General features: G+C 39.0%; 1 protein-coding gene across 5 annotated transcripts in view; it reads left to right on the top strand.

Moving 5' to 3' along the window:
* Positions 1–14,037, top strand: part of NSD1 (nuclear receptor binding SET domain protein 1) — a 148,469-nt gene that overhangs the window by 127,338 nt on the left and 7,094 nt on the right. For all 5 annotated transcript variants that reach the window (XM_044228692.1, XM_044228683.1, XM_044228702.1 and 2 more), the window contains exons 16-20: positions 854–1,059; positions 4,507–4,619; positions 9,750–10,019; positions 11,333–11,449; positions 12,498–12,639. In XM_044228692.1, coding sequence (XP_044084627.1) covers positions 854–1,059; positions 4,507–4,619; positions 9,750–10,019; positions 11,333–11,449; positions 12,498–12,639 — 848 coding nt within the window. The remainder of the gene's footprint in view (positions 1–853; positions 1,060–4,506; positions 4,620–9,749; positions 10,020–11,332; positions 11,450–12,497; positions 12,640–14,037) is intronic.

The following is a 14,037-nucleotide window of genomic DNA, read 5'->3' as shown; positions in this document are numbered from 1 at the left end:
TCCATTCTCCTCTTTGGACTATGAGCATTTTGTCAATCTTCCTTAGTTTACATGCACAGTTTTTCTAGGAATAGGGGTTTCCAGCTTAACTAGCTAATGCCAAGTTGTCTTTCTAAAGTGGATGTAAAGCATAAATTTGCATGCTTTTTATTTTATTTTCAAAGGCATTTCTTGGTATCTTTGTGGGGGGGGGGAGTCATTTTTCTATACCCCTCACAATTAATGAAACTTTTCCTTTTTAAAGGCCAAATTGAGGGGCACCCGGGTGGCTCAGTGGGTTGAGCCTCTGCCTTCGACTCATATCATGATCTCAGGGTCCCGAGATCGAGCACTGCATCGGGCTCCCTGCTCAGAGGGGATCCTGCTTCCTCCTCTCTCTCTGCCTGCTGCTCTGCCTATTTGTGATTTCTCTCTCTCTCTCTCTCTCTCTCTCCAATTAAAAAAAAAAAGGCCAAATTGTATTTCATTGTATCATATTCTGTAGTAACTTTATCATTCCCTAAATGTTGAGCATTTAGATTGTTTCCAGGTTTTCATTCTTATACATAATACTTAAGTGAACATTATAGTCAAAGCTTTGTTTCTATCTTATATGAGATAATTATTATTTACTGTTAAATTATTATTTCCTTTATAATTTCCTTAAAGTAACTGGGTCTAAAAAGTGTCTGTGTGAGCACATCTGTGAGGGTGGCCATTCAGGTTTTCAGCACATACTACTCATTGTTCCCTAGTTAGATTGTAAAAATGCACTAGGTTGGATCATTCCTTATTCATGTCCTAAGAGATAGGTCATTTTCCTAGTGTCTTAGACTCTTCTCAAGATTTCCTTCCTTATTTTCACCTTTCCTAGGTGGTGGCCAGCTGAGATCTGCCATCCTCGAGCTGTACCTTCCAATATTGATAAGATGAGACATGATGTGGGCGAGTTCCCTGTGCTCTTCTTTGGGTCTAATGACTATCTGTGGACACATCAGGCCCGAGTCTTTCCCTATATGGAGGGGGATGTGAGCAGCAAGGATAAGATGGGCAAAGGAGTGGATGGGACATATAAAAAAGGTAACTTGATCCTTTTGTTTCGCAGGCCAACACAGACCTCTATTGCCCACGTATCTATTCTTTTGTGTATTAGAATTCACGTATGTTCCATTAGCAGCTGTGTTCTTCTCTCTGGAGCAACTACAAGATTTTACAGGAAAGTTGATCTGCGTAATTATTTTTTAGCCTCGCCTTTATATAGCAGGAATTTCCTTTAGGGAGGTTTTTGTCTCACCAGTTGGTTTCTCAACATCTTCTTGTTTTGTTTTAAAGAGTTTATTTTTTTATTTGTCAAAAAGAGAGAGAGAGAGAGAGCACAAGCAGGGGGAGTGGCAGGCAAAGGGAGAAGAAGGCTTCCCGCTGAGCAAGGAACCTGATTTGGTGCTCGATCCCAGGACCCCAGGATCATGACCTGAGCTGAAAGCAGAAGCTTAACCGACTGAGCCACCCAGGCATCCCTGTATTTTCTCAGCATCTTACCAAGTACTGGAGCTTTGGAATTATTTTATAGTTTTAGCTCTGTGGTTTGTTAAAGAGTCAGAATCTCTAGTAGAGTTGTGTTTGTTCCAAGGAAGTTATAGAGAAGTTATAGAGCAAAATAAAATAATGAAAGTCAAAGCATAAATGTTCTGAATCAGAAGAGATTTTTTTAAGCTGGCCTAGCAGTGAAGTAGTCGGGACATTTGGGGTAGAAGGAGTTGAGTCAAGTATGAGCCTCAGTCTCTTACATAATGAGTAAGGTTGTTCTGAGAATTCAGTGAGTAAATAAAAGCATCAGCCAACAAAGCACATAGTTGGTATCCCATCAGTGATAATTATCTTCTTCCTTTAGCTGTCCTTTGAAAGGCAGTATAGGTATCTGTTGTTACTCGAATATATTTGGACATTGAGGTATATAGATTATGTATGATTAGGTGAAGATTTTTTTTTTTTTTTAAGATTTTATTTTATTTATTTGAGAGAGAGAGACAGTGAGAGAGAGAATGAGCGAGGAGAAGGTCAGAGAGCGAAGCAGACTCCCCATGGAGCTGGGAGCCTGATGTGGGACTCGATCCTGGGACTCCAGGATCACGCCCTGAGCCGGAGGCAGTCATTTAACCAACTGCGCCACCCAGGCGTCCCCTAGGTGAAGATTTTAAGCAGGTGAAACTTTATCATAAGGTGAAGATTCAATGAAAATTCTAAGCAGGTGAAACTTCCTGTATGGGGAATGAGAATCATGTCCATAGGAACAAGTTTCACAAAGGTTCTGTTGCTAATGTCATTTCAGTAGGTCCTCACCTGTTGGCCATGTCGTTTCTGTGTAGATAGGGGTTATTAGTATTAACACTAGAGGAACTTGGCTCTCGACTCTTGTGGTCTTGGATGGTCAGAGACCACTTAACCAATACCTTTCCCTGTGTAGAGCCTGCCACCACAGAGGCTGGGGCAGAAGGTGGAGTTGTAGAGAATATCACAGGTCTGATCCTGCTGAAGCTCTGGGATTCTGCTCTTTCTATGCCTCAACCCTAGGCTGGCTGGGTGCCTCTGCCTTCAAGGAATACATACTTGTTTTTATGGGGGAATTGGATACAGATGAAAGCAGTCAAAATGTTACTCATTGCGTGTTGTGGCAGAACTGTGCATGCTATGCTATGGGAATAGACCAAGAGGAAGCATAACTGTGCTGGAGATCAGAGTTAGGCAGTCATGGGTTGGTTTTTTTCCTTGTGACTTTGAAGAGTGAACCTTAATAATCATTATCATTTGTTGTTTGCCAGGCCCTGTTTAGTTTGCTGCTTTAAGTCCTTGTGACACAGTTTAAGTTAGATGTCATTATCCTTACCTTACAGATGAGGAAGCTGAGGCACATAAAATTTAAATACTTTCCTAAGGTGCCAGGGCCAGTAAGTGAAGAGGAAAGTTTCAAATTCTAGCAATCAGGCTCCAGAATCCTAACTCTTCACTCCTACACTGAAAGTGAAGAAGTAAACAAATGAAAATGTTGACAAGAAAACAGCGCATGGGAAAACATATATTAAATCTAACATGTTGAGTGAATGACCTCTAGCTATGTGTTATAGCTTAAGATGGGGTTGGGGGAACACAGGGCTGTTAGCCAGAAAAGGTGGTAGGTAAGTTACATGGTCAGAGCAGAGTCTTTAGAAATCTTTGAGTTTGGGAACTGTAGAAGATGAGAGGCTGTGGCCGGGGATGTCTGTGAGGTGACTGTTTTGGTAGTTCCAGGCAGAGAAAAGCTTGTCACAGTGAAGTGTCCCTGGGGTGGAGAGGATGATGGGTACTTGAATAGACATTAAGTAGACAGACTAGTCAGGACATTCTGAATAATAGAATGAAGAAAGGAGTAATAATTTAAAAAACAACGAACAAAAAATTTAGAGGATTCCAGGCAACAGAAGCTCTGTTAGATGTTTAACAGGGAATTGGAGAAAAGGGGATATGGACCAAAGGAGATGTTTTCTTTAAAGAATTGACAGAATATGGGGAAAGCGACAGAGAGGAAAGGAGGGAAGAATTAGAGTTCTTTTGAGAGTTTTTAATCTAGGTTACAAGGAATTTTTGAAAAGAGTGAATGAAAAATTTGTTATAAATGGGAAAGAATGAGACTCTTAAGATTTTGTTGGACTCTAAGATATTACAGTCTTTTAAACATATGAAAGGACTTGAATATTAATCAGCTATGAAGATCTGTGTATCATTACAGCTAATAGTTGATATTTACAGAATGAATCTTAGGAGAGGAATAGAACAGGTGCTCTTTAGAGAATTAGGCAAGAAGGAGAGGGAAACTTCAACTCTGAATTTCTTCCAGAAGAGTGCAGCATGTTATTTGGCACCTAGAAGACAGAATGTTTCTAGAGGCAGGAGGTTGAGAACTGAGGAAAGAATTAGGCTTAATGAACTACAGTGATTTAGCTGAGCAGATACAGTCCCATTGTCATTAGGAAATGTTATTTGTGGGCTTTTTCAAATCATTTAGTGAGATTTGTTTTTGTTTTAAATTTTCCTCTGAAGGTGGTAGTCTTTTTATTGTGCCGTGTAGTAGTAGATTGTGTTTTGTCTTAATCCTATATCTGAATACCCTGGGGACTATATATTAACTTGAAAATAACAGTCATATGTACGTCTTTGTTTTCCATATAATGCTGCCTGATTTATTTATTTATTTTTTAGGGGGGAGAGCGAGAGAGCGCGCAAGAGTGAGCACAAGTCCGGGGAAGGGTCTTGAGGGAGAAGCAGGCTCCCTGCTGAGCAGAGAGCCCAGCGCGGGGCTTGATCCCAGGACCCTGAGATCATGACCTGAGCTGGAGGCAGACACTTAACTGACTGAGCCACCCAGGCAGTCCAGTGCTGGCTGACTTTATTGTCTGAAGCATGGATTTTTTTTTTTCAACTTTAAAGGGGAAAAAAAGACAAAATAAACTACTCCACCCAAGATTAAGTGACTTGTGCTGTGTGTTTTCTTAGCTCTTCAGGAAGCTGCAGCAAGGTTTGAGGAGTTAAAGGCCCAGAAAGAGCTAAGACAGCTGCAGGAAGACCGAAAGAATGACAAGAAACCGCCGCCTTACAAACATATAAAGGTGAGAAAAGACTGGAGGAGACTGTTCTCCAGGAGAGACCCTGTTACAGAGTGCTGTCTTCCTGTTCTGTTCATGAGAGGATTGGAAACAAGTACAGTTGCTCTAGGTAGAGGTGTGCACTTGAAAGAAGATAAGAAAAAGTTCCAGAGCACCATTCCTCATACATTGTCTACAGTTTATATAAAGTCAGTTGTGTGTTGATAACTTTTTCTGTTGCCTTGAAAAGTCTTCTTATAGAAGGGACTGGATTAGAGTCTCTGCACAAGAAACATCTTACAGTTTGAAGGGGATTCAAGAAGCATGATAAAAAATGATAAATAGCCCTGAGATAGTATGACTATTACACATGGTAAGTCTTCTTGGTAATGTCTGATACTAAAGATATTTTAGGTGACCAGTATGATTAGGTTTCCCAAGGTCAGGAGAATTCGTGTTAGGTGTACCTAACCCCAAATGTGCCTAATAAGAGTCATCACCATTTATCATCTGGGTCCAGTGGACCCTTTGTATTTTTTAATGTTTTAAATCATTTTTATGAATAATTTACAAAAGTAAAAATACAGGAATAATCAACAAATTTATCAGACATTTTAGTAAGTATTTACTAAAACCACTCTTTGAAAAACCTGAGTTTTATGAAGTTAGTTGTAGTGTTTAAACATCAGAAAACATGAAAGAATACTATTAGCTCTGTTAACAATGTGTGACTACCCAGGTTCTTATTGTAGAATATTTGTGGTGATGTCATTCCTGAATAAGAATACCATATTTCATTTTTGTCAATAGAAATTCATTGTTAGTGTACCCATTAATATTTGGGTTTCTGAAGTCTTAGAGTCTGAGGTTTCACATAGAAATCAATTTCACCACCATCTTTAGAGTCTAATGTGATCAAGTGTATCCCAAGTATTCCATGGGGCATACTTACACTAAATAAAATTTAAGGGCGCCTGGGTGGCTCAGTGGGTTAAGGCCTCTGTCTGCAGCTCAGGTCATGATCTCAGGGTCCTGGGATCGAGTCCCGCATTGGGCTCTCTGCTCTGTAGAGCAGAGAGCCTGCTTCCTCCTCCTCTCTCTCTCTCTGCCTGCCTCTCTGCCTACTTGTGATCTCTGTCTGTCAAATAAATAAATAAAACCTTTTAAAAAAAATTAAAAAAAAAAATCTGAAATTCAAATTTAAGCAGGTGCCCTGGATTTTTATTTCCTCAATAAAGCAACCCTACTAAAAGCTTACTATAAAGATGTTATCTCTAATCTTTCATACTTTCTGGAAAGGTTATTTAATACTTTGGGCAATGCAATAGAGAAACTAAAGTGTCACTATTTCACTGTTGCATGCATAAGCTTTTGTGATACCATTATTTCTCTGTTTTCTTGTTAGTTTAGTCTTTTGGTAAAGGTGGAAAACACTAATTAGTAACTATGAATAACAATGAAATAGTAAAATGTTATGAGATACAGGTAATTATGAACACTAAAATTCCATAATGTACCTTAGATTTTTTAAAAGGGTTTAGTGGATGTTTTTGGTAGTTGCAGGATAGAATGAGGGGGTTTTTTTTTTTCCTTTCCTTCTTTATTTCTTTTTTTTAAAGTGAATTTTCTTTTTGATCTTCAGAAGACCTCTGAGAAAGAATAAAACTCATAAAATAATCATCCTTATAGATAAAACTGCTGAAGAAAATATACTCAAAACTTAAAATTGGGTCTAAATGGTGGTGGTGTACTGAGAGTTAAATGGAGTTATTGTGCATGGAGATATAACATAGTGCACGGAGTTCTAAGTGTAGTTAGGCCTCAAAAAGGGGAAAAGAATCTGGTTCTCACAGTACTAGGTATCAGGTAACAGCAAGGGAGGTATTTCAGAGTAGCACTTCAAGCATAGGAAGCCCTTGAGAGAACAGCTTCCTGGAATTGATCTAAATCACAGAAATTAGAAGTCAACTTCTTTCCTCTCCATACCCCTTCCCCACCTTTTTAAAAACAAACAAGTAACGTTTCTAAGAAAAACTTTTAGAACAAGGGTTAGTAAACTATAGTCTGTGGACCAAATCTGGCTTACTGTGGTTGGGGTAAAAATAAAAATGAGAATAATATTTCCAGGGAAATGAAGATTACATGAAATTCAAATATTAGTGTCCATAAATGAAGTTTTGACATACATACATGCTTATTTATTTTGCTTCTTTTATACTACAATGACAGAATTGAGCTACACACACCAGAAATCTGTAGCCTGCAGAACCCAAACTATTTACTGTCTGGCCTTTTCTAGGAAAAGTTTGTTAATCCCTGATCTAGAGTGAGCATTTAACTGTACTTATGTATCTATATTCTTAACTATGTGTTTTGTTTGTTTGTTTATATGTTAGGCAAGAAACTTATTTGGATTAATAATAGGTTAGATCATATGTTAAGAAAGAATGATAGAAATATATCTTTTTATAGAAAGAAAAGGAGTAGAATGAAACTTTTTTATGGGAGGGAGGTCAGGTTAAGATACCTTGAAACCGGTATCTGTGTTCTAATGCCTTGTGTGTAGGACCTGCAGTCTGAGGTGATTGAGTCAGTCCTTACCTTCTGTCCCCTTAGAGTTTGCTTTCCTCGGGATTGTGACTTCCATTTGCATGTGGTAGGAGAATTCCTCCATTAACAGAAGGTTTACAGGTTTTGTGTGTGTGTGTTTTTTTAAAGATTTTTTTATTTATTAGGGCAGGGAGAGTGAGGCAGCAGAAGCAGGCTCACCACTGAGCTGGGAACCCGACGGGGTTCCATTCCAGGACTCTGGGATTATGACCTAATCAAATGCAGACCCTTAAGTATCTGAGCCACCCAAGCACCCTCAAGACGTCTACAGTTTTTTTTTTTTTTTTTTAAGGATTAGAAGTTAAGCACTTTTTTTTTTTTTAAGATTTTATTTATTTATTTGCTAGACAGAGATCATAAGTAGGCAGAGAGGCAGGCAGAGAGAGAGAGAGGAGGAAGCAGGCTCTCCGCGGAGCAGACAGCCCTATGTGGGGCTCGATCCCAGGACCCTGGGATCATGACCCGAGCCGAAGGCAGAGGCTTTAACCCACTGAGCCACCCAGGCGCCCCAAGACGTCTACAGTTTTTGCCCGTATTTTGAGGTATCTGGGAAGAGATCTGGCAGAGTTACATCCTTGTAAGGTGTTATCAAGAACATGTTTGAGAACAATATACTTCTGCAGACAGATTGGAAATTTTATAATACTGTTAAAGAAGAGGCAAAAACTAAAATGTTAGAAATGAAACCTTTTGGGAATTTAGAGGATGGAAAAAACTTGTTAATCATGGTGATTTCATTTTGTTTTTAAAAGATTTTATTTATTTATTGACAGAGATCACAAGTAGGCAGAGAGGAGGAAACAGGCTACCCGATGAGCAGAGAGCCAGATGCGGGGCTCGATCCCAGGACTCTGGGATCGTGAACTGAGCCGAAGGCAGAGGCTTTAACCAACTGAGCCACCCAGGCACCCCTTCATTTTGTTTTGTATTTTATTTTATATTTTTGAGCCCAATGCGAGGCTTGAACTCATGACCCTGAGATCAAGAGCTTGTTGCTTAGTTGAGCCACCCAGGTGCCCCAGTCATATTTTATTACTATTGTTTTTTAAGATTATATTTATTTGTTTGACAGAGAGATCACAGGTAGGCAGAGAGAGAGAGGAAGCTCCCTGCTGAGCAGAGAGCCTGATACGGGGCTCGATCCCAGGACCCTGAGATCATGACCTGAGCCTAAGGCAGAGGCTTTAACCCACTGAGCCACCCAGGCGCCCCAGTCATAATGATTTTAGATTGAATGGATGTGATAATCTAGAATATTTTATGTGACAAATAATTAAATGGATATTAAAAGAAAGAAAATTATGCTATCTGCCATGTTTTAAGAGGTTGGTAGACTCTGTAGTCTTTTTACATGTATTTCTTTTTCTTTTTACATGTATTTCTTATTCTCACACTAATTTTGCAAGTGAAGTGATTTGTCAAAATCACAAAATTCCTGAAAAGCCAGTTTTTATGTATGGGATGGGTTTTTGTTGATGCACGGTTTGACTGTTGCCGCCAATACCAGGTAGGGGAGACTCATTCTCATAGTGCACAAATCAGCATTTGTGTTGTGGAATGTTTTTTTTTTTCCTTCAGCATTGTTGCTAGCATTTGGAAAATGCTAACCCCTTCAGTGTTACAGAGGCTGTTTGACCTCTATGTTTTCTCACCAGATTTTCACTGTAGTCTTTAGTACTAGCACCACTACTGAATAAATACGAGTGACATTGCTGTATAGTCTATTAAAAAGATTTCAAACTATGGTAGTAAATATTAAAAATATTTCTTCACATACAGGAGGATCCCAGTTACCCAAAGACATTTTCATGTCAACCATTTGCCAGTTAAATTTTTTTTTTTTAGTGTAGCAGCTAACATGGCGCCACCATGTGGTAATAGCAGAAATCCAGTTTATACTTCACTTGGCCTACCAGCTTTGAAATTATGATATTCATAAAGTGATTTTTAAAAATTTTTTGTGGGATCCATAATTTGTTTATTAAGTAAGCTTTTATGTCAGACTTAATCTTTTTTCCTCCAATTTTTGTATTGTAGTGAAATATAGATAAAATCATTTTTAAACATAAAGTTCAGGGATATTAAATGCATTCATAATGTTTGCATTTGTTACCATCATCCATCTCTAGGCCTCTTTTCATCTGGTAAAACTGAAACTCTGTACCCATTAAGCATTAACTCTCCATTCTCCCCTCCTCTCGTTGCTTGGCAACTACCATTCTACTTTTTCCTCTACGATTTTCACTCACTACTCTAAGTACCTTATATACCTACGGTATTTGTCTTTTTGTCACTGATTTATTTCACATAACATAATGTCCTCCAGGTCTGCCCATGTTGTAACATGTGAGAATCTCCTTTCCTTTTAAGCTGAATAAGATTCCATTACTTGTACCACATTTAGCTATTGTGAATAATATCCTGAGTTCCAAGTCATGTAAAATGTTGCATGCAACTTCAAAGAAGAGAAGTCTAACTTTTATAGGTCCTGAGTTGTCTTGTGTTGACTAGTCTGATGTTCTGTAATATGTGTTTCTTCTGCAGGTGAACCGTCCTATTGGCAGGGTACAGATTTTCACTGCAGACTTGTCCGAAATTCCCCGTTGCAACTGTAAAGCTACTGATGATAACCCCTGTGGGATAGACTCTGAGTGCATCAATCGCATGCTGCTCTATGAGTGCCACCCCACAGTGTGTCCTGCTGGAGGACGCTGCCAAAATCAGTGCTTCACTAAGCGCCAGTATCCAGAGGTTGAAATTTTCCGCACATTACAGAGGGGCTGGGGTCTCCGGACAAAAACAGATATTAAAAAGGTGAAGAAAATTTTTCATGATATCCAGGTTTTTTTTTCTTTTTTCTTTACAATTGCTTAATATGGGTAATTATTCTTGGGTCCTGCTGTGTCTTTCTAGAGTTTAGATGCTTGAGGATAGTCTCCTTTACCTCTAAAGTCCTTAGTTCATGTTGTATGAGGATGAAAAAGTGAAATTCGTAGAGATACCAGGGTTTTATTTGCCCTTTTGTAACAATCCTGGAACTTGTAGTTAAGAGGTCGGGGATAATGAGTATGTGATACAGAGGTGTTAATCACATAGTAAAATAAAATCTGTTTTTACTAAGGGAAAATCAGTTTTCGTTCATGGAAAACGAAGAAGAGGATTAGGCCTTCTCTAATAAAAGTGCAGTAACATCTTCAACTTCAAACTTAGAAAGCCCTGCAAGTTTCTAATAGAGAATATTATATAGTCTTTTTGTAGAGTAAGTCTTTTTTGACCTTTTAATAAATTAAACCTTACTCTAGTTAAGCTTTCTGAAGAATTTTACTGAAGTTCTTGTGTAGAAAATGATGTGAATATTGGCTGTTCTGTAATTTGGTCAGTAGCTGTTACATATCTACTGTGTGCCAGGCATTGTGGTACAAATGCAGTGATAAATAAGAGGCATAGTCCATGCTTTCATAAAGTTTACGTTCTAAGCGGGAGAGACATTGGTCAAGTAGTCACCCAGAGTGGAAGCTCAAAGGGTTCTAGAGGCATACAGTAAATGGTAAAGGGCCTGAAGCTAGCTTTGACTCAGAGAATGTTTTGAGAATTGAAGTATAAGAAAACTTCAGCCAAAAACTTTTGGCTCAAGATAGGTGAGTGTTAAAGCACTGCTGGCAAAGCAGACAGCCTGAGGGAAAGCCAGTATGACTGTAACTCAGTGAATCAGGAGGACAGTAGTGTAAAATGTGGAAGGGCATCAGGCAGGGCATAGTCAAAGGAAAAGGAACATATGAAAACTGATTTTCAGGTTTGGGGGCATTTAAAGGGATCGACTATGTATATCGCCATTTTAATGGAGCCCTACTTCATAGAGGAGTTTACCTACTTCTGTGTTGGTTGATCTCTAATGTCCAATGTATCCCAGTCTTTGTCCTGGTGACAGTAATAGGAGTGGGGAGGTATTTTTCATTGTCAAATAGTTGAAGCGTCATATTTATGTTTCTTGAATAAACCTTTGTTAAATTGACGAGGTATATGTACGTGAACTGCTTTGGAGATTTGTTTTCTTTAATTTTTTTAAAGATAAGGTATATCTGGGAACACAAGTTGAGTTTTTTGCCATTAACTGTTTCTTGTTCTAGGGTGAATTTGTGAATGAGTATGTGGGTGAGCTAATAGATGAAGAAGAGTGCAGAGCTCGAATTCGTTATGCCCAAGAACATGACATCACTAATTTCTATATGCTTACTCTGGACAAAGTAAGTGTTATTTCCATCGTTACAAGACTGGGAAATTGATATTGTCCCAGCCATAGTGTTTGTAAGCATGTAGTTCACTGCCAAAACAGCATCTTCATAGATTTGCTTTGTCAAGGTTCTGGAGTAGATAAGTTTGCTCATTTCTGGCTATACATCCCTTGCCAGAGTCAACAGAGCTGCTATTGGCATTCTTTTGGGACTGTCCAATACAAGTTGGGTATTACGTCTTTTAGCATTTTTCCTATAAGATTAAAACCTGGAGCCAGCCAAGTAAATAATCATTCTTCCACACTTTTATTTTACAGATTGAGAAACTGATTTGTTAATATTTAGTGCATTGAGAAGGTCATAATAAATTGTAGAACTCAACTTCTGAACTCAAGTCATCTTTTCAATCACAGGAATTTGCTGATGACTTTGATTTCATTAGTGCCTAGGATTATATATGGGACTCATTCCTAATTCCAGTAGCCTAAAGTGTTTATTTTCTGTGTATCAGACATTCTTCCTTATACCTGAATGTTAAAGTCTATTAGCAGTCCTCGGCCCCTTCTGTTGGCTGTTGTAACAGAATTCTTTCCTGGTGTGGAACTTTGTGAATAGTTATTAAGTTGAACCCTTTAATTTAAGAGATTGTCACCTCTAGGTGTTCAGATCTTCATTTGGGATGGGGTCTGAGTGTTAGTGTTAAAAACACCTTAGCTGATTTCTAATGTGCAGCCAGGGTTCAGGACCACCTAATTGAGAGGATAGGGCAATCTGCTACTTCTAGGGCATTGGTTCCTCAAACTTCAGCATATATCATAATTATCTAGTGGGCTTGTTATAACACAGATTGCTGGGCCCCACCTCAGAGTTTCTGCTTTAGTATATCTGAAGTGCAGCCCAAGAATTTGTATTTCCAAGAAGTAATAGATGGGGTGCTAGTGCTGGATTAGTGACTGCACTTTGAGAACCACTCCTGGGACTGTCAAACTTTACAAAAGGAGCTCTAGCTTGTTAGAACATACAGGAAACATCTAATGAGCATCATCTCTTGGAATTCTAGGACCGGATCATTGATGCTGGTCCCAAAGGAAACTATGCTCGGTTCATGAATCATTGCTGCCAGCCCAACTGTGAAACACAGAAATGGTCTGTGAATGGAGATACCCGTGTTGGTCTTTTTGCCCTGAGTGACATTAAAGCAGGTAAGAATCAGTTAAGGATTCTGGAGCTAAGAAAGGAATTTCAGGTTTTATCATTGAAAAATCCTGTATGCCCTGTAATCTGAAATAAGGAATATTTTTGGTGGTGATGATGGTATGGCAGAATATACATAACATAAAGTTTATCATTTAACCATTTTTTTAAATTGTCCCGTTCTGTGGCAGTAGATCCATTCCCACTGTTGTGCAGCTGTCACCTCCATCCATCTCTATAACCTTTCATCTTCCCCAAATGAAACTCTACCCAATAAATACTAATTCCCCATTTTCTCTCCCCTCAGCCTCTGGAACCACTGCCAGACACCATTCCAAGCACATTATCCTGTTTAATCCTTTAAAAAATGTTAGTGAAGTATTAGATACTGGTGTTACTTGGATTCTTGGGTCTGGCACCTCTAACCATCCTAGGGTTGTGTCCTATGTATTAGTTACTCAAATGTTATCCAGGCCCAAGACTTCGGTCCTCTGTCTCTCCTGACTGCTTTCAACATATTTGTACTTGTAACTTTAGTCTTTGTCCATGGCGATGGATTCCTCTACCATTTCTAGCCATAAATCTTTCTTCTCTCTTCCCCCATATTCACTTATCTCAAGTAGCATCGTACAGGAATTCACAGACTTTGTTCTTGTCCTCACTTGACTTCCAGTCTGCATGGTGGGGATGAGAGGAATGAGACAGAATGCTTAGTGCTATGCAGGGTTCTATGGAGATACAGCCTTGACAGACTGAATCAGAGCTTTTCAGCTTGCTGTCTTTACTCATCCATGTTCATGGACTCTTCAATACCTGTTACACTTTCTACCACAAGTGTCATACTCCTTGTTCATCTTTTTTTTTTTCCCCTTTGTTTATCTTTTCTCCAACACCCTTTCGTCCCATGAGTGCAAACCTCAAGGATTGTTGTATTTTGGGCTCTTTTCTAAATTGGTATGAGTCTTTCCTTTATGTACAGCAATATCTTCTGATTTATGCCTTGTGCAGTTACATTTACATAGTGGATTGTGAGTAAGCAGCAGGTTATGTCTAGTATCCTGCCACCTTATATTTGGGTATATGGTTGAGTTGTATTATAAGCACATTAAATTAATGAAAACTCAGTTATATATTCATAAATTTTTTTTTTTAAGATTTTATTTATTTATTTGACAGAGATCACAAGTAGGCAGAGAGGCAGGCAGAGAGAGAGGAGGAAGCAGGCTCCCCGCCGAGCAGAGAGCCCGATGCAGGGCTCGATCCCAGGACCCTGAGATCATGACCTGAGCAGGAGGCAGAGGCTTTAACCCACTGAGCCACCCAGGCACTCTATACACATAAATTCTTAATAAGAAAGGAGGAGTATGAGTAGAATTATCTGTCATTCAGGGGCGCCTGGGTGGCTC

The sequence above is a fragment of the Neovison vison genome, chromosome 1 (genome assembly GCF_020171115.1).
Source record: "Neovison vison isolate M4711 chromosome 1, ASM_NN_V1, whole genome shotgun sequence".
In the NCBI taxonomy this organism is placed as follows: Eukaryota; Metazoa; Chordata; class Mammalia; order Carnivora; family Mustelidae; genus Neogale; species Neogale vison.
Note: the sequence above shows the minus strand (reverse complement) of the source record. Positions and strands in the feature narration are given on the sequence as shown.